The sequence below is a fragment of the Schistocerca cancellata genome, chromosome 6, assembly GCF_023864275.1.
Source record: "Schistocerca cancellata isolate TAMUIC-IGC-003103 chromosome 6, iqSchCanc2.1, whole genome shotgun sequence".
NCBI lineage: Eukaryota > Metazoa > Arthropoda > Insecta > Orthoptera > Acrididae > Schistocerca > Schistocerca cancellata.
This window is the reverse complement of record NC_064631.1, coordinates 262,862,918-262,890,789: the sequence shown is the minus strand read 5'-3', so window position 1 is coordinate 262,890,789 and position 27,872 is coordinate 262,862,918. Positions and strand designations below refer to the sequence as shown.

Below are 27,872 nucleotides of genomic sequence, written 5' to 3'. Positions count from 1 at the left end.
GTTGAAAAGGGCTCGTAAATTTCTCTTCATTATTATCATTAAGATATTACATAAAGTAATACAAGATAGCCCAATTTCAAAAAATATTGTCCCAGATATAAACACTAAAATTCGAGAGGAATTGACGCTAGCTCCGCGCGAAGTCGCGTATGGAGTCAAAGTGACTGTATCTCGGCCAGTATTGTTTCGACGAGCGTTAAGCTTCACCAATGTTCATTGGGGACATGGGCGAACGTTCACATAAAATTCCGTCGAAATCCGTTATGGTCGAGCAGTAAAATATTCTGAAATCAGACGATTTGACGTGGAATGGCCGATAATATATAGAGACAAGGATTCGATAGTGCAGTTCAGCCAATCTGTTGTTTCCCTCTCGTTGTAAGCAACACAACTTGAAAATTGATGGTAGGCTGAACGAATCGTTGTTTCCGGAGGCCCGTAAATGCTGCACTCGGCAGAAGGTACGGCCCCAAACCTCTGCTATACGTAGAGAATTTCAAGATGCAGGCTACGACTACAACTACAAGATAGCTAGCTACTACACGCTCGACAAAAATCACTCGGTGTCCACTGTTCCAAAATAGTTAATTGCTGTTATTTAAATTCATCTGTGAACTGTTCGCAATGCGTCCTGATAATTTAAATTCTGTAATTCATTATTAAGAAATATTTTTAATATGTATTTTTGAGGAGGCTTCACTTCAGGACTTTTGACTATGAGCTGTACCTGCTCCAGACAAATGATTTTTATCAATCGTTTCTTTTAGAGAGATTAATAATGCCGGAAAATATCCTCCCGCTCTCTACATATCTTAGTTTTTGCACAATACTGAAGAACTAGACAAGAAGAATGAGCTCTTATATGCTGAATCAAAAGACGGAATAGACACCATGATTCCTTATTCTAGTTTATATTAAACAATATATTATTAATAATAATAACTTATAATATATAATAATATATATAATATATAATAATATACATAATATAATATATAATAATAATAACTTATAATTACTACAGCCGTACTGCGGGAGACGCCATTTTTTAATCGTGCATCCAGGGCCACCATTTACGACACGCAGCTGACAACGGCCTCTTGAGGGAGCTGTGTGGCCGTGTGGGGTTAGCCGCCCGAGCGCAGTAGAAACGCCAATGCCATCTGGCGGCTGGCGTAGTACTGCCGCCGGCAGAGGCAGTGGAGAAGCAGAAGGCTTCGGATGGACGCTCGCAGTAATGACCTGGGCCCGATGGAGCCTGTCTACGCCGCCGTCGATAGGGACCCAACCGCCGCTGATCGGTAAGTCAGAGAACATTTTCCGCAGCACACAGAGCTTTTAAACTTTAAATAAGAAATTACTCCAGCAAGCTGCATTCGTGTGATGGGTAGATATCTTATATATTTAAGAACGAAAGTTATTTTAGGTAAATTGATGTAGAAGTCAAGCTTGTTATTCTACAACGGGAAACACAGACAGATGTCGCATATATACATTACAGTGTCTTGGATGCGGGTAGAGCAAACTGAATATAACGATTTTGTTACCTAAGCGCAATTACCTTCCACTACCTGGCAATTCGCATGCTTTATTTTATTTGTTTTTGCAGTCTTTCAACGTTAAACTGTTGAGTTACGTGCTTCGCCAGAATCCCCATTTTTTAGGCAAACCTATTAATAACTTCCTTAAATGTCGCTATTATATTTCGTGTGTGATAGATAAAAATACCGATCACATTCTGTAATAATAGTACTAATTGGTTAGTAACAGCAACTTATCGCAATAATCGCGTTTTATGGCCGATTTTAGAAGCTAATTTGTTGTCGTCGGGCGGAACGCTACTTACTGTTCATAGACCGTTGCTTACCCTGTGACAAGAGATATGTATGAAATAAATTAAATGCACTGAAATGATAAGAACTTACCCTGTCACATGCGGTATGTATGAAATGAATTAAATGCACTGAAACGAAAAGAATGAATCAGTGGGAGATGAAATGAATGAAGATGCAATGACATGAAATGGTGCCGGTGCAAACCGTTCAGATGTGCTGAATCTTTAGTGCAATGAATACGTTGTGAAACTCTTTCAGATACAGCGAGACTGGTGTAAAGTATAATACCTTCTCATTTCGTGAACGGTTCAAGGTATCGAAAAGAGGTCTTCCGCAAATATCGCGGTGGCACAAAGTTTTGTTGCCTATTTAATCCACTAAGCTCTTGTATGAGCTGATATACTGGTGGGCGTACTTTTTTTAAAATCTAAAGATGTAATTTTGAAGGACGTTAAAAAGCTCTTGTAAAGACAAGTACAATTAACACTGACGTTACGAATTTTCGCAAAAGTATTCTAGAAATACGTTAAAATTGAAAGTCAGGGTGTCGGGAATTCGCTATCGTGGTGTAACCATCGCCAAGTGGAATCATCATGCCACCCTCAGTCGCTCCATCAAGTCTTTCGACTTTTACTTGTTTCTGCAGACATTTAAACATGAGTACATACATCAAGCGGTCCGTGCACGGTAGTGCACAGCACCAGTACGTCGCAAAACGCCGCGTGGGAAAATACGAAGGGGACACGTGTTTTACATAGCCCTTGGCCTTTCGATCATTTGTATGTCGATCAGAAGAACGGGCATACCCTTCTGTATAGGGTCAAAATTTAAACAATGACGTTTCCTCATGCCCAGCGAAATTGAGTAAATCTGTCGGTTCTTTTGCACGAGGTGAGTCGACCTTAGGCGGCTTCTAAAAGCACCATTTGTTCATGGGAGGTTCCTGAGAAAATAACGAAAAACCATGATTTCTGGGTACCACAAGTACCAGTTGTGGGGACAGCTGTTTCTATAACTAATGTTCATGGCAGATCGTCGAAATCTTTTACGTGTGTTGTTAAGATGATATTCTCGGGGAACCTTGAAACTTTTTTGAGTTTCTCTATTCGTTACCGGGATCCAGTGATTCGAAGTCGCTGTGCTTAAGCACATAAAATACACTGGTGACCAAAATAAAAAGCTACAAACGGAAATTTTGCAAGGTGGTGTTTATTTTGCCACAAAACAGTATAAACAGGTTATAGTAAAGTAGAAATAATGCAAAAAATACGCAACGTAAACAACTGCAATATGCAGAACGGTAGACAAAAATGTTCTACGGGTTTTCCAATTTAACGGATCTGCCCACACATTCCGACAACCAGTTAATGTGCTCAGTTTGCGGTGTGACCATCTCTGAAAGCAATACAGGTCTGACAACAGCGGGGCATGTTGAGGTAATTACGCCCATTCTTCCTGGAGAGCTGCTGGTAAGTCTTGGGGAGTGGCTGGTGGATGCTGAAGTGATGCAATCCGTCTTCCTAGTGCACTCCAGACATGCTCTGTGGGATTCAAATCGGGAGAGCGAGCAGGCCATGCCAAGAGTGCAGTATCTTCCGTTTCCAAGAAAATATAGACTATGCGTGCCCTATTAGGTCAATCGTTATCGTCCATCATTCCGAAGTCTGGGCCCTCACCACCTCGCAACAACTGCACCTGAGGTCCCAAGATCTTGTCACTATATCTGAGAGCAGTTAAACCTGGCCGATTTACTCACACAATTTCATGAAGAGTTGTTCATGTGGTCAACATGATCCCTGGCCATAACATTCGGAATCCTCCTCAGTATCGGTCTCTTTCCGTAATGTTTGGGTCCCGAAATCGTGGTCCACGTTTACTCCTGATGCGAATCCGTCGACAGTCACTCTCCAAACAAGATAGGGGACTCATGTGTGAAAAGAACATTGGCTCACTGTTCGACCCTCCAGGTGGCATGTTGACGACGCCACTTCAGACGTTCCATTCTGTGAAGACGCTACAAAGGTACACATACAGCAGTTCTCCAACAGCAAAGGCCACTCTGTCGAAGCTTTCTGGACGTCGTTTGGCTCGATACAAGACGTCCTGTCTACGATGTCAGATGCCAGTTGTTGTGCAGAGCTAAGGCGGTACCATCGTGCCCTCATATCCAAATAAAATTCTTCTCATTCAGATATCACACGTCACACATGTGGTTGGCCTTTCCCTGGTTTTTCGGGTACTGTTCCGGTCTCTATAAATTGTTGGCACAACCGAGAAATAACAGAACGATTCACATTAAGCTATCGGGCCTCATCAGTTTGGGAGTGCCGTGCTTCCATTCTTCTTATGGCCCTCCACCGCAGAGAGTCTGGTAGACGTCTTCTTCGTGCCATACTGCACCGTCGGTGATTGTATACACAGCGAGTGTGGATGTGGGACTACCCGCAAACACTATTCCGTTTGATAGGTGTCCCGACGTCATGTTGACTTGGGTGTCCGTTGGCTGAGATGCAGAAGACGATTGTACCGACATCTGTTGACAGTTTGTATCATTACACAGTGAATTAGACACAACACGGGGAAATAGCGTTCGTTTCTTTAATTTTGGACACCGCTGAATGTAGCTAATCTCCAGTCTTAGGCGTAAATGTAGTTTTAACTGACACAGTGAATTCATGGCAAGGGTTCTAGGGTAATCACAAGGACTCTGAGGTTTTCAAACTATGTTTTCAGTCAGCATTTTTTTACCAATAAAACTATATGCCACGCTGTCTCTGTATAATGGGCACTTCACGTTTATACAAACATGCCCGAAGTGATACTGCAGTGACAAAATAGGACTACAATGGATCTTAATATGCCTGGAAAGAACTCAAAATAACTATAAAAAATTACATGAAACTGGGAAGACGGCAGATTCGGTACAATATTTCTAATGAGATTTTTACAATGTTAAGATGGGGGGGGGGGGGGGCGTTTCCGATGCATTGCGATCGAAGAACGAAGTATCCACCAAATTGTAAAGAAAAGGGTTATGCAATTAACCTTATATTATGCACACTTATTTGTTTTCATGTGTGTCAAAGCATATGAATGTGTCGAATTATATAAATAAACCGTCAAAACTTTGTCCTACACAGTTTGTTCAAGCAACATCTGTGGCAGGGAAAAGAAGGGAAGCGTCGTAAAAACTCTCCTGTCGGAACACACACAAAAAAAACGGGATGTTCGTCTTTAAAAGACTCTGATAGAAACGTGGGGAAAAGTTGCCTCAGTCCTCATTCCGCCTTCTTCAACAAAAATTTTGGAATGCGGACATAGTCGCGCTTTTTCGTGCCGAAAGACAGTACCAGAGATACAGTGACCGTGTAAGAGAGACAAGACAGAGTCAGTGGGAGAGCAAGAGAGAGGAGACAGAGATTGCAGGAGAGAAAGCTTCAAGACTGCTTGTGTCGCAGTTATATGTTATTGTACACTTTCTTTGAGTTGTCAAGGGGGTACGCCTGGTTGGTTAGGAAGGGGTTGAAGTTTGTGATGTCTGAAGATGGTTGTAAACTCGAAACGCGTAACATGTTCCAATAAAAGAGTCAATTGAACATCTCATCACTTTATTGCGATTGTACAGCTTTGGTTGCCAACCATCAACACGCAAGTATTGCAGAGATGCTTAGGGAACACAAATGGAAATTCCAGCAGGGAAGGCCACGTTCTTTCCGGGGAAAACCATTAAGAAAATTTACAGAACCAGTATTTGAAGCTGACTGCAGGACGATTCTATTACCGCCAATGTACATTTCACCTAAGGACCATGAAGATAAGAGCTATTATAGGGATCGTATGGTGGCATATAGATAGTCCTTTTTTTCTTGTCTCTCTTTGCGAGTGGAACACGAAAGGAAATGACTAATAGTGATACAAGGTATCCTCCGTCTTACACCATACTGTGGTTTGCGTAGTACGTATGTAGATGTGGACGTAGATCTCATGACCGTACAATGCTGGTGCAGGCACATTGGAGATTGCCAGCAGACGACCCCTATGTGTTCTCATGTTGAGTCAACGACATCGTCAATAAGGATTCCATTGAGCACAAGATCATCGAGATTGAACTGTAGGTCAGTAGGAACGTGTTGCCTGGTGGAACGAATGACGTTTGTTGCCACACCAGGTCGATGATCGTGTCGGCAAACGCTGTCATTGAGGCGAACGACTGCTCGAAACATGCACCGCGCCACGGATTCACCTAGGCTTCCGTAGGACCTGTCGTAGTAATCGAAGTATTGTTCTATATATTGTTCTATATATTGTTCTATATATTGTTCTATATATTGTTCTATGTATGTTAGCCCAGTACTTAGCCACATCTGTAACTTTTCCTTTAGGAGTGGTCGGTTTCCTGACCGATTAAAGTACACGGTAGTGAAGCCACTTTATAAAAAGGAAGACAGGGATAATGTCGACAATTTTAGACCTATTTCTATGCCATCGGTGTTTGCTAAAGTTATCGAGAAGGTTGTATATACAAGGTTACAGGAGCATTTAAATTCGCGCATAATTTGCTGTCAAATGTACAGTTTGGTTTTAGAAATGGTTTAACAACTGAAAATGCTATATTCTCTTTTATCTGTGAGGTTTTGGACGGATTAAATAAAAGGTTGCGAACGGTAGGTGTTTTCTTTGATTTAAGGAAGGCTTTTGACTGTGTTAACCACAAAATATTACTGCAGAAGTTGGACCATTATGGAGTAAGGGGAGTAGCTTACAATTGGTTCGCCTCTTACTTTACGAACAGAAAGCAGAAGGTAATTCTCCGCAATATTGAAGTGGTAGAGATGTTCAGACCCAATGGGGCACTGTTAAGTGGGGCGTTCCCCAAGGGTCGGTGCTGGGGCCACTGCTGTTTCTTATTTATATAAATGATATGCCTTCTAGTATTACAGGTGATTCAAAAATATTTCTGTTTGCTGATGACACCAGCTTGGTAGTGAAGGATTTTGTGTGTAATACTGAAACAGTATCAAATAATGTAGTTCATGAAATAAGTTCTTGGCTTGTGGAAAATAATTTGATGCTAAATCACTGTAAGACTCAGTTTTTACAGTTTCTAACTCACAATTCAACAAGAACCGATATTTTGATCAGACAGAATGGCCATATTATAAGCGAGACGGAACATTCACGTTCCTAGGCGTTCAGATAGATAGTAAGCTGTTGTGGAAAGCTCATGTTCAGGACTTTGTTCAGAAACTAAATGCTGCTTTATTTACCATTAGAACAGTATCTGAAATAAGTGACAGTTCAACACGAAAAGTAGTCTACTTCGCATATTTTCATACGCTTCTGTCGCATGGTATTATTTTTTTGGGGTAATTCTTCTGATTCAAAAAGGGTATTTTTGGCCCAAAAACGCGCTGTTTGAGCTATATGTGGTGTAAGTTCGAGAACCTCTTGTCGACCCCTATTCAATAGTCTGGGAATTCTGACATTGTCCTCACAGTATATATTTTCTTTAATGTCGTTTGTTGTTAGCAGTATTAGCTTAATCCCAAGAGTTAGCAGCTTTCACTCAGTTAATACTAGGCAGAAATCAAATCTGCTTGTGGAATGCACTTCCTTGACTCTTGTGCAGAAAAGAGTGCAGTATTCGGCTGCATCCATTTTCAATAAGCTACCACAAGAACTCAAAAATTTTAGCAGTAGCCCAAACAGTTTTAAGTCTAAACTGAAGAGTTTCCTCATGGCCCACTCCTTCCATTCTGTCGAGGATCTCCTGGAAGAGCTGAAAAATTAAGCAAATTCCAGTGTTACATTGTTGATTTTCTTTGTTTAAACTTACGACTTGTCGCCTGAATATGTTTCTTATATTTCATTTTATCTGTTTCTACTATCGTGTTATAATTTCATGTGTTGACTCGTTCCATGAATATGGAGACTTCTCCTTAATTTGGTCCCACGGAACAATAAATAAATAAATAAAGGTATCATGAAAGTGGTGGGCCACGTGAACGTTATTGCGTACCGCCTTCACCGATGCAGTCTTCGTGTCTTCCCCAATGACATACTCCAGCAGGAAATCTATACGTGTTGCAAGGCCAGAATGATGCTGCAGTGGTTTGAGGAGCATGATAGTGAACTCACGTTGATGTCTTAGCAATCAGTTCGCCTGATCTGCCCATATAGGCGGTGGAAAGAAATATGCAAACACCAAAATCACAGCACATTACTATGACTAATAAGGTGTAGGAATTCAATACAGCTTCCAGTAGCCTCTGAAGTGAATGCTTAGAGGTCCTGTATGGCTTTTAAAGGAGCTTATTCCTTTCTTACTACAAAGAAGGGGCAAGACCACGTAACGATAACAGAAGTGAACAGTAGATCACAAAGTCTCAATAATATTGAGATTTGGTGGCTCTGCTGGCCAGGAGGACATGAGACAATTCATCCTCATCCTTACGAAACCACTAGTGGACGATGCGAGCTGTGTGAATAAGTGACCTGCCATCATACAGCACAGCAACACCATTGGACCACAAGGGAAGTATCTTGGGGTGGACCTGATCAGCCGAAACGGTCACGTAATCCTTTCCAGTAATGCGGCTTTGCAGAGTAACCCTCATCGAACCCCCGACATATTTCACTCTTGGGACGTAAACTCAGCCATAAGTTGCAAACAGTGTAAAACAAGACTACTCCGACAAAATGACATTCTTGCATTGCTCCACAGTTCGGATTTAATGGCTTCCGCATGACGTTTCCTTTTTATGGGCTTTCATATAACTTATATGCGGCTTTGAAAGTCCAAAGTCCAGCTTGCCCTGCAATTCCCAGCTTATGGAACGCCCTTCGTGTCTTTTTGGCGCCGACAGGTCTCGCGAGTGCGTCATTCGTTCAGCAGAGACTTTTGCACGTGCCGTCCTCTTCTTTATCGTCGCAATCCTCTTCAGTATTCACTCAACACACACCAAACACTTCATCTACCTTGGTTATGGAAGCTCCAACCACAGGAGCGCCAACAATTTGGCCACGGTCGAATTCACTCAGCTCCGATACATTGCACTCACAACCACACAGAACACAGTTCTAACCACGACTGACACCTGAAACGTGTTGAGGACATTGCAGAGGTGCCGTTTGTGAACAAATACAACAGGAAATGAATTTTATCCATAGTGGATGCTGTCGAACTCCGTGACTGTTCCTTTATGAGGTTGTAGAAAAATATCGCTACCAGTTACAATAAAAGGTTGCTTATTTCTCACACGACCGGTTTCGGGCTTTCGCCCATCTTCAGGTGTTTATACATTCATGTACATGTTTGTACCATTGGAGATCACTGTATAAATGGCTCTGAGCACTACGGGACTCAACTGCTGAGGTCATTAGTCCCCTAGAACTTAGAACTAGTTAAACCTAACTAACCTAAGGACATCACACACACCCATGCCCGAGGCAGGATTCGAACCTGCGACCGTAACAGTCCCGCGGTTCCGGACTGCAGCGCCAGAACCGCACGGCCACTGCGGCCGACAGATCACTGTATAAATACAAAAAAATATAGATATGCAACACCTTTGCACTTCCTGTGGCTGAGTTCTTTGACCAGAACCTACAAGTTTCTGTGTGAGCAACATCTTTACATCTGCTACATCTAAGTTCTTTGACCACAGCCCACATTTTTGTATGTAAACATAGTGTATTTCACGAGTGCACATCATAATAGTGTAATATGGAGCTATACTTGGTAAAACTGATATATGGACGTGAAAATGACCATAAGTGTGTAACTAAGTGGCAAAACTGTCACCACAGCATAACTGTAATAATGGTGCTTCATTTCTCGCTGTGTTCCATATTTTTGCCCAACCCCTGCATCCGGAATGAAGTGGGGCGCAGCACCGCGTACACAAATCACTCGATCGTAACTACGGAAGTTGCGCGGCTTGTGCGTCGTAGAGATCACAAAAGAGCTCGCTTTAAACTCGCCAGCGAGTCCTGTGACGTCATCGTAGACCTCACCATCATTCAGAGAATGGCTAACGATTACGTTGACATATACAAATTTTCAAGCCCTTACCGATTCTGTAACGACAGTGTCACAAAGTATAAAATGAGGATGAAGTGCAGTCTCTAAATGGTGAATAATTATAAAAATAAATTCTTGTATCCCGCCGGAAGGCGGCGTGTGGGTCTGCTCCTGTAAACTGAAGGGTAGACCGAATACAGGAAGTGAGTAGGAGCAGGAAAAGATGAAATGCTTCGGAACTGCGTTTAAATTTAAATCACCTTTACTATAGGAAGAATTAGGATTACATTAGGCTTACGTAATTTGACTGAGATGAGCACGTAAGAGCGAAGCTGCACATCAATCAAACATCGGCTAGAAGGTACACAGGCAAAATCTGTAGTGGCTCGCCCACTATGAAATAGAAACAATGTTGCTTGGTCGTCTACTCGGAATCAAATGGGTAGAATCTGGAGCGGCGCTCATAGAGCTGCACAGCCCCGGCTAGAGGGCGCTGTCGTCGGTGTCGGTATCGTGGTGCCAACCTAGCGGAGCGCACCTACGTTGTGGCATCGTAGCTATCGATACCACATAAATTATAGAAACGAATGATAACCTACACTTCTCGCTGTTGCTAAACGTAAGTTGCCATGACCAAATGAATACAGAAACAGTGCGCCTTTCTGTCGCAGGGAAGTAACAGTGACGTTGCTTAGTTCTCAGTTTTGTTTGCTCATGGTGGATGCGGAATGAACAAGAATCCAACCATTTTGGTTGCACTGGGCGAAATTTGTGTTTTACTTCTGAAGCGTGAACTGCATAGTGAAACTTATTCAAGATATCACTCCTCCTCTGACCACTTTTAGGATTGTACCTTTACACTAATTAATTTTCGGATTATAGCTGCCACAGTTTCCCAAAGCATAGCGTCGTTAAAGGCCATCTGATCCCGTCAACGGTAATTTCACCTTGTCAGTGTTACTTTAAGCAGCAAGATCGTGTATTCATCTTCCGTACTAACAATATGTCACCACCAGCCCAACACTCTCCATGTTTCAGTAAGAAGGAACGAGTCGACGACTACGAAGCGACTGCAATGCCACAGTTATCAGACTCATCATACTCGTCGAAACTACAGCGGGAACGAGGGAAGCGCGTTTGCTTTGATGCAACAGCGGCGACTTCATTTCCGAAGTGCGTAACCCGCAACATTAGACTAGTACTGGTTTCGTTTCTTATCTCGTATAGAGCTCCAAAGGCGGACCAACACACTACTAAGTAGGTGGTCATAGTGATTTATCTCATCAGTGCAGTCCTCCTAAGGCATCTTTGACACACTAGAAATTAGTACATATTTCGTTTTACAACAATCACAGCTGACGATGTATTTATATTTTACAAGGGCCAAGAGGAAATGTTTTACGTTAGTGGCAAAGGCCATCTTCTTGCTTCCTATAGCTATGGAGTCTAGCACGAGAGTCCCACTTACCAGTGCTTACACTTGAGTGACCGATTAACAAGCGTTATATCAGAGCATTCATTTTTTCAGAACTTTTGAATGCCATCGGATATTACGTTTTTTTTTTTCTACTGTCACCTCCGTCAACATGTTAGTTATCTAGTAAATGGATCACAGGATGCTGGGCTGTGATGTTATCCGTGCGTCTGAGTAACGTCTGGGTAAGACTACGCATTAACACGGTCCATCAGGTGATAGATAGTGGAAGAAACGCGAGTGAGGGCAGCGATTTGAAGAGCAGAGGGAAAAATGTGCCATGGCTCGTGCCGTGGGAAAAAAAACCTCTGCGACAGTGGGATGGGTAGTGAGAGCAGTAGTGGCTTACTAGCTGCGATAGTTCATGCAAGATTGGAATTGTTAGTATGGGTATCATGCATCATTACCGTGGCTAGCGATGGCGATGGATTCCAGTTGCTGCGGCCGCTACATTCCTGGAACAATCAAGAACGTTATACAGTAGTGGGAGATCGGCCATAGATCATCTCACTGTGTGGGGGATGTGTGGAGCCTGTCTGCATGCAGTGTACGGTACGGCTTCCCTGCATGGTGCCAGCTTTTCGGCAGTGTATTCCAGCTGGATATCCATTAATGGCGTCTGATTAACAGGGGCTCATCTCTACCGTTGTGTTTGCGTGTGCTAGGCCATAGATGTTAGGTCCTTACAAGTATGTCTTTTGGTCTTTTATGTTTCCATCTATGGTTGTGGTCGTAGTTCCCCAAATTCAGAATAAACGGTTTCTGCGAATGTCTGGAGTTTCTGTACACTTATTCGACGCGTGTGTATCGTGGAGCATTGCTTATGATTTTGAGTACTTTGTTTTGTATGATCTGCAGACGACGCAGGCGTATGGGCGCAGCGTATCCCCAGACAGGGGCTGCGTACGTCATCAGGGGTCGGATAAGTGTCATGTACATGGACCTCGACACCCTTCTGTTCAGTGTGCTACGCCTGTTGAGCATAGGGTAGAGCTGTCTGAGCCTCGCGCTAGCTCGGTTGGTCATGTGTTGTATGTGGTCCCCCCAGAGTAATTTCCGGTCCAGCCAGACACCGAGATATTAGACTTTCTCACGGAAACGTATTGGGCGTGCATGTAGAGTTATTGGTCGGCAGTATCGGTGTTTGCGCAGTTGCTTCGGTCTTCTAGTGAACAGAACGGCTTCGCACTTGTCGACGTTTACTCTAACACGCCATTTCTCCAACCAAGGCTCAGCCATTCTGAGTGCAGTCTGTAGGCGTGACGTAATGTTTGATGGTTTCCAATCTTGCGCGAGGATGGCTGTGTCATCCGCGTAGATTGCCATCGTTGTGTTGTGTGTGGTTGGGAGATCGTTTATGTAGAGGCTAAATAGTAGGGGCCCTAGGATGCTTCCCTGGGGTACTCCCGCATGTATACCGTGTCGTGTTGATTGTTTTCTCTGCACGTCAGTGTTGAAACTCCTGTCTGTGAGGTATGAGTGTATTAGACGCACCACCCCGTCGGGGAATCCCGCGTCGCTGAGTTTGCGAATGAGGCCGTTGTGCCATAGACGGTCGAAAGCCTTTTAGATGTTCAGGAACACCGCCCCTGTAGCTTTGTTTATGTTGAAGTCATATGTTATATGTTCAACGACCCGTAAGAGTTGTTGTGTTGTGGAGTGGTAATTCTTGAAGCCGAATTGCTCCGGTCTCAGGAGGTCATTTGTTATGCAGTGCCTAGTGATGCGTTTGAGAATCACCTTCTCAACAATCTTACTGAGCGAGCTCAGAAGGCTGATGGTTCAGTAATTTTGTGGGAGGCTGTGGTCTTTCCCCGGCTTCCTGAACATCAGGACCTTGGCCGTCTTCCAAAAGGCGGGGAAGTGTTGGTGTTTTAGTACGGCATTCGTTATGTGTGTTACGTACTCAGTTGCTTTATCCGTGAACTCCTGGAGGACACGGTTTTGAATGCCATCATGACCAGAGGCTTTCCTAGCAGCGGAATGCATTATAGCCCAGGAGACTTCGGCTGTGCTAGCATGTCGAATGTCGTCGCGCGATGGTTGGGCTAGAATGCGTGTAACCTCTTGGTCAGTAGCAAGTGTGAACACTGGATCTGATGGTACCAGGTTCGGTGTGAATGACGCTGCGAGTGTGCGGGCCATTAGTTCTGCTTTCTCTTCTGCTCAGTATGCAGGTCCGTCAGGCCCTTGAAGCGTTGGGGTGTATATTTTCTACCTGGTGAAATGTCGAGCTAGTTGCCACACGCCAGGTCGTGCGGTGTCCAGCCCTTCGAGTTTTTGGTTCCACTGCTGTGTTCTATGTGTTTGTATTTTATCGTGTATGATGCCCTGTAACCTGTTAATGTGCCGTTTGAAGTACTGACGGCTGGTGCGCTGCCATTGTCTCCTGAGGCGATTCCTCATTGAGATTAGGCCCAGGATTCCCTGGGGCAGGGCCGCACTGTATTGTTGTGAGGTGCGATCAGGTATGGTGCCTGCCATTGCGTCCTGGACGGCGTTAGTGAGGGTTTCTGCTGCCTCGTCAATTTGTGCTGTTTCATTAATTTCGTGTATGGGTGGGATGTGGCTATCGAGCGTTTCCTTGAACAATGTCCAATTCGCACGCCCATAGTCCAACATCTTGCGTTGTTCCATGTGCTGCAGTGTTTCCTCAATGTATAGTATTACAGGTTGGTGGTTTGAGGACAGATCGTTTTCAACAGCAACGTTGAGTGTCGATGTAATGCCCTTGATGAGGGCCATGTCTATCACGTCTGGCCTGTGTCCCCTCTGATATGGAATGTGCGTCGGTTCAGTCGGCGCTAGTATAATGTAGTTTCTGCCTAGTGAATGTTCGTGCAGTTTTTTGGCGTTGGGATTTCGTATGCGTGAATTCCATTCTGGGTGTTTTGCGTTCAGATCTCCAGCGACTATTATTCGCGGTGAAGTGTTGAGTAGTGTGCTGATATCGCGTGTTGAAATGCCTACAGGGCTGTTGTATACCGATATCAGTGTGGTGTAGGCTACGTTGAACTTGACTCTGACGGCCGTAGCCTCGATTTTTTCCAGTTCAGGGAGCTCTATGTTTGTGTGCTCAATGTCTTTGTGTATGACGATTGCAGTTCCACCTGACACGGCGTCGCCCGGTCGGTCGGTACGATAGACGCAGTAGCCAGTAAAGTTTAATTGTTTGTGCGGTTTAAGCTTAGTCTCGCTCAGTAGCGCGACAAGGATTCCCTTGCGCTCCATGAACGCGGCAAATTCTGCCCTTTTGTTGTGGATCGAGTCTGCATTCCAGAACAGGGTCTATGATAGTGTGTGCGGGTTTGCGTTATGGGCCGGGTGTGGTACCGTCTGACTACAACTGAATGAAACGCGTTTCGCCTTTATTTTGTGCAAGGCATCTCCAGTGACAGGTTACGCGGACGATTTTCTACGTATTACGTTTCTGTTCCATTTTTGGTGCCGTTCCTCTTCTTATGATTGCCACTTGGGGATTTTTCAGCATTTCACAGCACTAGGAACTGGACACTTGTTTTGATGCAATTCCTAGTGCTGTGAAATGTGGAAGAAACCCCAAGTTGCAATTATAAGTAGAGGAACGGCACGAAAATAATATGTAGAAAATCGTCCACGCAACCTGCCACTGAAGATGACTTGCAAAAACTAAAAGCGAAACGCATATGACACGAAAATTGTGTTTCACGCAGTTGTAGTCGAACGGTCCAAAAAGTAAAAATTGTCAATGTACATTATTATTGCATGCAACTGAGGAAGACAGGACTACAAAAGTTGAAGATACCATCAGATGTGTATGTTGTTGTTGTTGTTGTTGTTGTTGTTGTGGTCTTCAGTCCTGAGACTGGTTTTATGCAGCTCTCCATGCTACTCTATCCTGTGCAAACTTAATCTCCCAGTACCTACTGCAACCTACATCCTTCTGAATCTGCTTAGCGCATTCATCTTTTGGTCTCCCTCTACGATTTTTACCCTCCATGCTGCCCTCCAATCCTAAATTGGTTATCCTTTGATGCCTCAGAGCATGTCCTACCAACCGATCCCTTCTTCTAGTCAAGTTGTGCCACAAACTCCTCTTCTCCCCAATCCTATTCAATACCTCCTTATTAGTTATGTGATCTACCCATCTAATCCTCAGCATTCTTCTGTAGCACCACATTTCGAAAGCTTCTATTCTCTTCTTGTCCAAATTATTTATCGTCCATATTTCACTTCCATACATGGCTACACTCCATACAAATGCTTTCAGAAACGACTTCCTGACGCTTAGATCGATACTCGATGTTAACAAATTTCTCTTCTTCATTTTATATCCTCTCTACTTCGACCATCATCAGTTATTTTGCTCCCAATAGCAAAATTCCTTTACTACTTTAAGTGTCTCATTTCTTAATCTAATTCCCCCAGCATCATCCGACTTAATTCGACTACATTCCATATCCTAGTTTTGCTTCTGTTGATGTTCATCTTATATCCTCCTTTCAAGACACTGTCCATTCCGTTCAACTGCTCTTCCAAGTCCTTTGCTGTCTCTGACATAATTACAATGTCATCGGCGAACCTCAAAGTTTTTATTTATTCTCCATGGATTTTAATACCTACTCAGAATTTTTCTTTTGTTTCCTTTACTGCTTGCTCAATATACAGATTGAATAACATCGGGGATAGGCTACAACCCTGTCTCACTCCCTTCCCAACCACTGCTTCCCTTTCATGCCCCTCGACTCTTATAACTGCCATCTGGTTTCTGTACAAATTGTAAATAGCCTTTCGCTCCCTGTATTTTACCCCTGCCACCTTCAGAATGTGTATATTATTCCAATTAATAAACCATAGTTGCTTCAATACATCGGTATCAACCACAGAAGAAAATTACGTACCCCTCTGCCTGCTAACGTTTGCCGGAAACTTCGGTTCGATATCATGAAGTGTTCACTAAATATGCCATTACTTTGTACTCCACTCACCTTGTACATTATGTGATCAGAGGTACTCGGATATCGTAAGTAATAGGCAGTTGACCACTAGATGTAAAGAGAAGCGGACACGCCCGTATAAAATGAGGCGGGGAGAACTGTGATGTAAGTGGAGAAGTAGCGACTGCAGTGTGGCTCTGTCAGCAGAGCTGAGTGACTTCGAACGTGGACTAGCCATTGCATGTCACTTGAGTAACAAATCCATCCGCGACATTTCAACTTTCTACAGCTAAATTCGACTGCCGGTGACGTGAGTGTGAAGTGAAAATGCGAAGCAACGACCACAGTTAAACCGAGACTAGGCAGTCTTTACATACTGATGGACAGGGACTGTCCAGTTTTGCGAACGGGTGGTAGTAAAAAATCTCATGAAATCAATGTAAGGACTCACTCATCGGTTCTAAAGTGCGACGAGCAGTCCAGCAGGCAAAATGACTGTGCGAGTTTAAAAGAATGAGGTACCATGGTCAGCAACTCATACCCCACATCATGTCTGTGATCAGTACAAATAGATGCTAGAGACGCTGTTAATAGCAACGCCACTGGCCAGTGAATGACTAGAAATGAGTGATTTGCCGTGACGCTGTACCCTGTGGTAATCCGATGGAAGTGTTTGGGTTTGACGAACGCCTGGAGAGCGTTAGCTGCCACCATGTGTAGTGCCAAGAGTGAAGTACGCAGGAGGTGGTGTTACGGTATGGCGTGTTTTTCGTGTTTGCGGTGTGGTCCCCGTATTGTGTCCCAGAAAAGGCTAAATGCGGAAGAATATGAAACACATCATACAGCGTAGTGTGTTGTGTACAGTATAAGAACAGTTCGGAAACTTTTAATTACATTTTACCAACTGCGACATTGTCGCGTATAGAAACAGTGATCCAATACTGTCAAATATTTTTTATTTCAGTCTTTGGTCACCATATGAATTCCTTAGACGATGACCGGTTTCAGTCCGTAATGACCATCCTCAGATCTTTTTTACTCCATGTCCTAACGTGATAAGGCCATAATGGCATCGTCAAAACATATAAATATAATAAGCATAGTATCGTCATATAGATCTAAAATAAGGTGTAGAATAGGTCGCATCGTCCAGCAATAATGACTGTGTGGATGATGCGGCCTATTCTACACCTTATTTTAGATCTACATGACGATGCTATGCTGATTATATTTATATGTTTTGACGATGCCATTATGGCCTTATCACGTTAGGATATGGTGTAAAAAAATATCTGAGGATGGTCATTAAGGACTGAAACCGGTCATCGTCTAGGGAATTCACATTGTGAACAAAGACTGAAATAAAAAACATTTGATTAGATTTTATACATTGTGGCAGGGCAAACTACGGTCTTCCCACACACCATGTGGGAGAACCTATGATACTAGTGTTCGGAAATCGTAGGTGGAATCATCAATGACATTGACAGTTTGAACTATACATCGAGGCGTGAATAGTCTAATACTTAAGGCGATAAGTCGAGAATCCAGGTTCAGGATCTGCTCTGGCACAGACTTACAATTTTATTACTCATTCTTTACATTACAGGCTGAGTGTATCTGTAAAGTTTGCACAAATATCATGTCTTGTCATAGTTATGGTCCGTTCTTTTCGTTTCAGTAGATTTTATTTATTTTGTAGTCATCTATCAGCGTACAAAAAACACAAACAAATTCAAAAGTCGTTCAGTTTTTCAGCAGGTGCTCTACAGCGCGAATGTGCAGATTCTATCGGCGTCTACCACTGCCGTTCCGTGCTTAAAGGTCATTGTGATGCGTGATAAACCTACTTGAAGTTTCGCGTAAAATACATGCAGCCAGTCACGAAACTAAAATTACTTTCAATAGTGGCTTTATGAAGCCATTGAGTGGCTTCAAACATTGGAAGATTGCTAAACGGAAAGGTCACATACCAGTCACATTTTACTTCAGTACCTGAGGAGAAATTGTTCAATGCTTGCACATTTACAAAAAAAAAAAAAAAAAAGGTTCAAATGGCTATGAGCACTATGGGATTTAACTTCTAAGGTCATCAGTCCCCTAGAACTTAGAACTATTTAAACCTAACTAACCTAAGGACATCACACACATCCATGCCCGAGACAGGGTTCGAACCTGCGACCGCTGCGGTCGCGCGGTTCCAGATTGTAGCGCCTAGAACCGCTCGGCCACTCCGGCCGGCGCACATTTACAGCACGTGATTGTACAAAGTTCGTTCATGACTTCACTTCCGACCGAAATTAAATTATCTTTGCCATCGTCCCTTCTTTAGATTGTCACCTTCAGTGAGGAGGTGAGTATATTTTAGTATTACTTTACTGGTGCGTCATTTCTGTGAAAGTTTAACAGCTTTCATTGTTTTCATTTTTAGTAAGGTACTAAAACAAAAGTTTGACTAGTTAAACAAATAAAATGACGTGGAAAAGGCATAAACGGTAAGAAATACGTATGCAGTGAATCAGTACTGAAGCGAAATGAAATGGGCGTCGGCACGCACTCGCGCGTACATGCAAACACTCAATCTCTCTCTCTCTCTCTCTCTCTCTCTCTCTCTCTCTCTCACACACACACACACACACACACACACACACACACACACACACACATACTAAAGTTCATAAGAGAATCCCTATTCACCTGTAGCCAAGTACAGTAAAACAGAAAAATGACAGTTAATAGGGCACAGATCATATTGCTCCGTTGTAGATGTGCAGAAATTGGACACTTCATAGCACTCCTGCATATGGTATTGTTAATAATATACATACTGGTTCTAACAAACCCGTTTGCGGAGTAGGAGTTCAAATGGCTCTAAGCACTATGGGACCTGACATCTGAGGCCATCAGTTCCCTAGACTTAGAACTACGTAAACCTAACTAACCTAAGGACATCACACACATCCATGCCCGAGGCAGGATTCGAACCTGCGACCGTAGCAACCGCGTAGTATCGGACTGAAGCGCGTAGAACCGCTCGGCCACAGCTGCCGGCCGGAGTAGGAGTTGGCAACGAAAAAATTCTTAAGTTGCATCTTGAACAGCACTTAGTTAGAAAGTAAATTTTTGGAGATTGCCTGCAAGTTTTCGGAAACGTATGTTCCTAGATAATGGACACCGTTCGCGACTGTAGTGAGTGACTTACACTGAGATGACAAAAGTCATGGGATAGCGATGTTCTCACATACAGATGGCGGTAGTATCGCATACAGAAGGTATAGAAGCGCAGTGCATTGGTGGTGCTGTCATTTGTACTCAGGCGATTCATGTGAAAAGGTTTCCGATGTGTCTATGGCCGCATGACGGAAGTAAAGACTTTGAACGCGGCATGGTAGTTGGAGCTAGGCGCATTCCATTTCAGAAATCGTTAAGAAATTCAATATTCCGAGATCCTCAGTGTCAAGAGTGTGCGGAGAATAACGATTTTCAGGCACTACCTCTCACCGCGGACAACGCTTCACTTAACGACCAAGAGCATCGGTGTTTGTGTAGTAGCCTTGTCAGTGTTAACAGACAAGAAAGACTGCGTGAAATAACCACAGAAATCGGTGTGTGACGTACGACTAACGTGTCCCATAGGACAGTGCGGAAAAATGTGTCACTAATGGGCTGTGGCATCAAAGGACCGACACGAGTGATTTTGCTAACGGCAGACATTGCTTGCAGTCCTCTCCTGGGCACCTGACCATATCGGTTAGACTCTAAACGACTGGAAAACCGTGGCCTGGTCAGATGAGTCCCGATTTCAGTTGGTAAGAGCTGATGGTAGGGTGTGGGTGTGGCGCAGACCCCACGAAACCATGGACCCAACTTGTCAACAAGGCACTGAGCAAACTGGTGGTTGCTCCATAATGGTTTGCGCTGTGTTTACAAGGAATTGACTGCGTCCTCTGGCCCAACTGAACCGATTGTTGGTTGGAAATGGTTATATTCGGATACTTCGAGACCATTTGCAGACATTCATGGACTTCATGTTCCCAAACAACGAAGGAATGACAATGCGTCATGTCTCGGGGTGACAACTGTTTGAAGAACATTCTGGAGAATTCGAGCGAGTGATTCGGGCACTCAGACCGCCCGGCATGAATCCCGTCGAATACTTACGGGAAATTACCGAGAGCTCATCCCGTGCACAAAATCCTGCACCGGCAATACTTTCGCAATTGTGGACGGCAGTATAGGCAGTATGGGTCAATATTTTTGCATGGGACTTCCAACGACTTGTTGAGTCCATGAAACGTCAAGTTTCTGCACCACGCCAGGCAAAATGAGGTATCCCATGCTTTTGTCAGCTTAGTGTAAAGTTAAGTGGTTTTGTAGATTGTTCTTATTCTTAGAACTGACTCCGTGAACTTAGTTATTGTTTGAAAGGGCGCATGTGGCATAGGAATCAAATTTCGTTAGGGAAATGCAGATTTTTTAAGAGGCTTCTGCAGGACATTCTTGAATTTACGTTAACAATAAATTTTATTGCACCCTTTATACGGATATTTTAAGTAAAATTAGAGAAAGGAATTAACCTAACTTTGGATGCGCTACTGCTTTTGCCTGAGCAGTTACAGTGACCATTTTCAATAACAGAAACAAATAATGATTGCAAGGACATAAAATTGTCCAGATTGAGACGAGCGCCAACGAAGGGGAAAAACCTCGGCATGACATAGGTATGGTGTCGATATCAAAGAAGTTTTGCTTTTCTTATGTTAATTCCTGTTGTGCGATTACGTAAGCCAAGCGTCTCCCTGATAACCTGCTTGCATAGCGTAACCGCAGCGCCCGCAGGAGAGGTGAGCCAGTCCCGACCCGAGTCCCAGCCGCGAATTAACGACAGTGGCCGGTGCACTGGCCAGCTTGTGTGTGGCTCTCAGGCGTTTTCCAACACTCGTTTAGGCAGATGATGTGCTGGTCCCCAATTTCTGTCTCAGAAAAGACGATACACGAACATTTAAAATATGATCACACATACAAAGTTTACACGATTCAAATACAGCTGGTGTGCGCGGCTTTATTCCATAAGGTAACTGACGATTGTGGTGACACAGCGATCATTCGGCCGCCAAGTTCAATAAAATAAATTTGCCACCTCTTGAGTACAGAGGACCCCATACTAAACGGAATTAACGCGAAGAAGTTGAAGCTGAAGACAAGAAGAAGAAGAAGAAGAAGAAGAAGAAGAAAAGGAGGAACTAGAAGCCTATACGTGATATGTGGAGCAATTTACTTACAAGGTTTTTTAATCCTTTCAGCGACAGATGTTTTATCTGGTTCACAATCAAATACATGTCAGCATGTACTCTTTGGGAATAGTAATCAATAAAACCGCTCACTTTACACTGAGGTGACAAAACACATGGGATATCAGCTAATATCGTGTCGGAACCCGTTTTGCCTTGCGTAGTGCAGCAACTCGACGTGACATGGACTCAAAAAGTCTATGGAAACCTCCTGCTGGCGTCTATAGCCGTCCATAACTGCGAAAGTGTTGCTGGTGCAGGATTTTGTGCACGAACTGACCTCTCGATTATGTCCCATAAATGTTCGTTGGGATTCATGCCAGGTGATTTGGATGGCCAAATCATTCGCTTGAATTGTCCAGAATGTCCTTCAAACCAATCGCAAAAAACTGTGGCCCAGTATCATGGCCCATTGTCATCAATGAAAATTCCACCTTTGTTTGGGAACATGAAGTCCATGAAAGGCTACAAATAGTCTACAAGCAGCCGAACATAGCTATTTGATGTCAATGATCGGTTCGTTGGACCAGAGGACCCAGTCCATTCCTTCTAAACACAGCCGACACCGCTATGAAGACACCACAGCTTGAAACGTGCCTTGTTAACAACCTGGGTCCATGGTTTCGTGCGGTCTGAAAACTCTCGAACCCTGTCATAGGCTCTTACCAACTAAAATAGCGACTCATCTGACCAGACCGCGATTTTCCTATCGCCTAGGGTTCAACCGATATGGCCACAAGCCCAAGAGATGACTGCAGCCGATGTCGTGGTGTTAGCATAGGCACTGTCGTCGGCCGTCTGCTACCATAGCCCCTTAACGCCAAATTTCGCCGTACTGTCCTAAACGACACGTTTGTGGTATGTTCCACATCGATTTCTGCGGTTATTTCACGTATTGTCGCCTTTCTGTTAGCGCTTACAACTCTAAGCAAATACCGCTGCTCTCGGTCGTTAAGTGAAGGACGTCAGCCACTGCGTTGTCCATGGTTAGGGGTAATGGCTGAAATTTGGTATTTCGGCACTCTCTTGATACTCATTTCCGAAAGCGAATGTCCCACGCGTCTAGCTCCAACTAACATTCCGCGTTCAAAGTCTTTATTTCCGTCGTGCGGCTATAATCACATCGCAAACCATTTCACGTGAATTACCTAAGTGGAAATGACTGCTCCGCCAATGCACTGCCGTTTTATACCTTGTGTATGCGATCCTGCAACCATCTGCATATGTGCACATCGCTATACCATGACTTTTGTCACAGTGTATTGTGTGTTTCTAAGTCCACCACGAGTTGTTGGGTGGTAAATATTCATATCAGTGAATCTACATCTACGCCATTACCCTGCTATTTACAATAAAGTGCCTGGCAGACGGTTCAATTTCTCTCTACCGTTCCACTCTCGAACGGCACGCGGGGAAAACGAGTACTTACATTTTTCTGTACTAGCCCTGATTTCTCTTATTTTATCGTGATGATAATTTCTCCCTATGTAGGTAGCTGCCAACAGAATTTATTTGCAATCGGAGGAGAAAATTGGTGGTTGATATTTCATGAGAAAATCCCGTTGCAACGAAAAATGCTTTTGTTTTAATGATTGCCACTACAATTCACGTATCATGTCAGTGGCACTATCTCCCCTGTTTCGCGATAATACAAAACGAGCTACCCTTCTTTGAACTTTTTCGATGTCATCCGTCAGTCCCACGTGATGCGGATCCCACACCACTCAGCAGTAGTCCAGAACAGGGCGGACAAGCGTGGTGTAAGCAGTCTCTTTAGTAGACCTGTTGCACTTAAGTGTTCTGCCAATGAATCGCAGTCTTTGCTTTGCTCCACCAACAACATTATCTATCTAATCATTCCAATTTAGGTTATTTGTAATTCTAATCCCTAAGTATTTAGTTGAATTTACAGCCTTCAGATTTGTGTGACTTATCACGTAATCGAAATTTAGCGGATTTCTTTTAGTGCTCACGTGAAAAACTTCACACTTTTCTTTATTCAGGATCAATTGCCACTTTAAGCACCACACAGATATATTATCTAAACCATTTTGCAATTCCTTTTGATCATCTGATGTCTTAACAAGAAGGTAAATGACAGCATCATCTGCAAACAGTATAAGACGGCTACTCAGATTGTCTCCTATGTCGTTAATATAGATAAGGAACAATAGAGGGTCTATAACACTTCCTTGGGGAACGCCGGATATTACTTCTGTTTTACTCGATGACTTTGCGTCTATTACTGCGAACTGTGACCTTTCTGAAGGGAAATCACGAATCCAGTCGCACAACTGAGGAGATATTCCATTGGCACGCAGTTTGGTTAGAAAACGCTTGGGAGGAACGATGTCGGCAGCCTTCTGGAAATATAAAAATATGGAATCAATTTGATATCCCCTGTCGGTAGCACTCATTACTTCATGAGTATAAAGAGCTAGTTGTGTTTCACAACAACGACATTTTCTGAATTCGTGCTGACTATGTGTCATCGTTTCCTTCGAGGTATTTCATAATGTTCGAATACAATATATGTTCCAAAACCCTACTGCAAATCGACGTTAGAGATATGGGCCTGTAATTCAGCGGATTACTCCTATTTCCCTTTTTGGGTGTTGGTGTGAACTGAGCAATTTTCCAGACTTTAGGTACGGATCTTTCTATAAGCGAGCGGTAGTATATAATTGCTAAATATGGAACTATTGTATCAGCTTACTCTGAAATGAAACTGACTGGTATACAATTTGGACCGGACGCCTTGCCTTTATTAAGTGATTTAAGCTTCTTTGCTACACCGAGGATATCTACTTCTGTTTCTTATCTTGGCAGTTCTTCTTCATTGGAATTCAGGAACTTATTTTCCCAATAACCCCGTACTTCTTTTTATTAGGAGTCGATTAATTTTATTCAACTGTTAAGAACGGGGTGCTTCAAAGCAATGGCTGTACTTCTCTGGAGATGATTCACGTGCAATGATGCCCCAAAACTGCGAACATGGATGAGAACATTGAAAAAAGTGTGAAATTAGTATTCCCTCTGGAGTCGATCGTAGTCACCCACAGAAGTGGGTGACTACGTCAGGAATATATTCTGGTAACAACCTCGTACGCTGGTGTGTTCAGCGCCAGAAGACTGTCGGGTAGCCGTCGACGTCAGCATCTCGGCGATGCAGCTTCACGGGAGGATTGCGTCCGATAGTGCCCGACGCAGTAAGAGAGCTTAATACGGACCTTTTCTTTGAATGAGAGAGCTGGCATTTTTGTAGCAATTGTTGTCGATGTTACGGAGCAGTGATTTTCCAACACTAACGTGTTGCCACCAGGGCATTATCTGAGAGGGCTCGCGTCCAATAAGCGAAAATAGTCAAACAATTCAAATAATAGGAAACCTTCGCAGATTTATTAATTTCAGCGGTCACTGTGTGCCCTGTGTGCTTTGGCTAAAACCAGTTTTTTGTTGTTCATCTGGTTTTGCGAGGGGGAAAGTTTTACTTTTACGATATTTATTTCCTTATTCCCAGTTCATTGATGCAGACAGAAAACATACAATACCATCCAAAAATACTGAGTGCCGTGACTGTTGACCCTTGGGATCTCTTACAGGTATAGATGTCAGCAGTTTGCTAGAGCCTTCTAACGCTGTAACCGAATAGCATCATCTGTTTGCGAAATACTTAACATACCCTAAAACATAACACATCGATCACACTTTAAGGGATGGAGTAGATGAGGCGTAACTTATGGATTGCCTCAGTAGTTGACGAGGAGAAAGTGTAAGACGAGCTGCAATACACAAGCAGGTTAGCTGACAGGTCGATATCAGAGAACTCGAGCCAACCAGTTTTGTGCCTCTCCGACGCTGGCAACACTGCTGGCACGTGTCATTTATATACTTCCTGATGCAGGTTTTCACAAAACAAGAAACGATCACACAATAACCAGCCCTTCTTTGTCATCTTTAAAAACACCAATTTTCGTAACTTCCATCCTATTCCAGGTATGACCCAACGCTCTGTCATCTGTCTCGTTTCCTTGTATACCATACGCTCCTGAGCCGCCGAAAGCATGTCCTCCTATACGCTTACCGCTTTCCTAAAACCTGTATCGTACACTTCATAAGTTCAAGTATCCCCTCAACTTCCTTTAACCAATTTATGTCCTGATGTAACCACTGACTCCTCAAGATACACATTCACAAAAAAACCCGCAATCATCTGTGACCATCCTATCCCATAAACTTAACATCTTAAAATACCTCGGACAAACCTTACATTGTAAACTACACTTCCGCAAAAAAAATCTCAACTCGATGTAGGAGTTGTGCACCTTAAACTAAAGATGATAAACGTGTTTCTACGTCTGAAAGATGATGCCCATTCCAATTTCATGCCAGTCGAATAAGAGAGGCGCTAGTAGTGCCACTATGAGGATGCAAATAAGATTTGCTTTAAATTTACGCTGTAACGGTCGTGGACGTTAGTTACCTTTGAGTTCGAGTGGGGTCAGTTGATGTTAGTCAAAAGTGGCTTTAAGGCGACAAAGTCGCCATTATCAGCACCCCACTGAGTTTGAACAAAGCCATGTAATAGGGGTACGAGAAGCTGTGCGTTCCTTCTGAGATATTGGCGAAGGCTTCGCAGGAATGTAGCCACTACACATGACGCCTGGCAGCAGTGGTCGGGGAATGTACAGTCGCAAGAAGTCTGGTCTCCGGACGACCACGTGGAACTACCACGAGGGATGCCCGTCGTGTTTGGCACATGATTCTGGCTCATCATTCTGCATCTGCAGCAGTAATTTTAGCAGCCCCTGGAACCACAGCAGTGACGCAACAAACTGTTATAAACCGGTTGCTTCAAGGAGGTTACTTCAAGCTCCGAGCCAGAGGTCCTGTAGCGTGCATACCACTGGCCACAAACCAAAGCCATTTGCGACTTCAATGGTACCAAACGAGAGCTCATTGGAGAGCAGGGTGGAGATTTGTTGTGTTTTCTGATGAAAGCTGGTTCTTCCTCGGTGCCAGTGATGTCTGTGCGTTGGTTAGGAGGGGACCAGTTTAGGATCTGCAGCCCACCTGTCTGTGACTTACAGATACTGGACCTACACCTGTTGCTGTGGTCTGGGGTGCGATTTCGTATTATAACAGGAGAACCTTACTCCAAATTTGTACGTCAATCTGGTAATTCGACGTGTTGAGCTGCCATTGATTTCAAGAGATGTTTTCCAATAGGATAACGCTCGCCCACATACCGCTGTTGTAACTCAACATGCTGTTACAGCCCCCCGAGCTCAGGGATTGTACACTACTGGCCATTAAAATTGCTACTCCACGAAGTTGACGTGCTACAGACACGAAATTTAACCGACAGGAAAAAGATGCTGTGATATGCAAATTATTAGCTTTTCAGAGCATTCACACAAGGTTGGCGTCGGTCGCGACACCTACAACGTGCTGACATGAGGAAAGTTTTCAGCCAATTTCTCATAAACAAAGAGCAGTTGACCAGCGTTGCCTGGATGAAACGATGTTGTGATACCTCCTGTAAGGAGGAGAAATGCGCACCATCACGTTTCCGACTTTGATGAAGGTCTGATTGTAGCCCATCGCGATTGCGGTTTATCGTATCGCGACACTACTGCTCACGTTGTTCGAGATCCAATGACTGTTAGCATAATATGGAATCGGTGAGTTCAGGAGGGTAATACGGAACGCCGTGCTGGATCCCAACGGCCTCGTATCACTAGCAGTCGAGATGACAGGCATCTTTTCCGCATGGCTGTAACGGATCGTGCAGCCACGTCTAGATCCCTGCGTCAACACACGGGGACGTTTGCAAGACAACAGTCATCTGCACGAACAGTTCGACAACGTTTGCAGCAGCATGGACTATCACCTCGGAGACCATGGTTGCGATTACCCTTGACGCTCCATCACAGACAGGAGCGCCTGCGTTGGCGTACTCAACGACGAACCTGGGTGCACGAATGGCAAAACATCATTTTTTCGGATGAATCCAGGTTCTGCTTACAGCATCATGATGGTCGCATCCGTGTTTGGCGACATCGCGCTGAACGCACATTTGAAGCGTTTATTCGTCATCGCTGTACTGGCGTATCACCCGGCGTGATGGTATGGGGTGCCATTGGTTACACGTCTCGGTCAGCTCTTGCTCGCATTGACAGCACTTTGAACAGTAGACGGTACACTTTAGATGTGTTACGACCCGTGTCTCTACCCTTCATTCGATTCCTGCGACACCCTACATTTCAGCTGGATAATGCACGACCGCACGTTGTACGTTTTGTACGGACCTTTCTGGATACAGAAAATGTT

The 27,872-nt window shown here is 43.8% G+C and overlaps 1 protein-coding gene across 1 annotated transcript in view; it reads left to right on the top strand.

The window, feature by feature from the left end:
- Positions 1 to 1,205: 1,205 nt before the first annotated feature.
- The window catches only part of LOC126191050 (pickpocket protein 28-like), a 298,445-nt gene continuing 271,778 nt past the window's right edge, over positions 1,206 to 27,872 (top strand). The window contains exon 1 of the mRNA XM_049931762.1: positions 1,206 to 1,301. Coding sequence (XP_049787719.1) covers positions 1,222 to 1,301 — 80 coding nt within the window. The 5' untranslated portion in view covers positions 1,206 to 1,221. The remainder of the gene's footprint in view (positions 1,302 to 27,872) is intronic.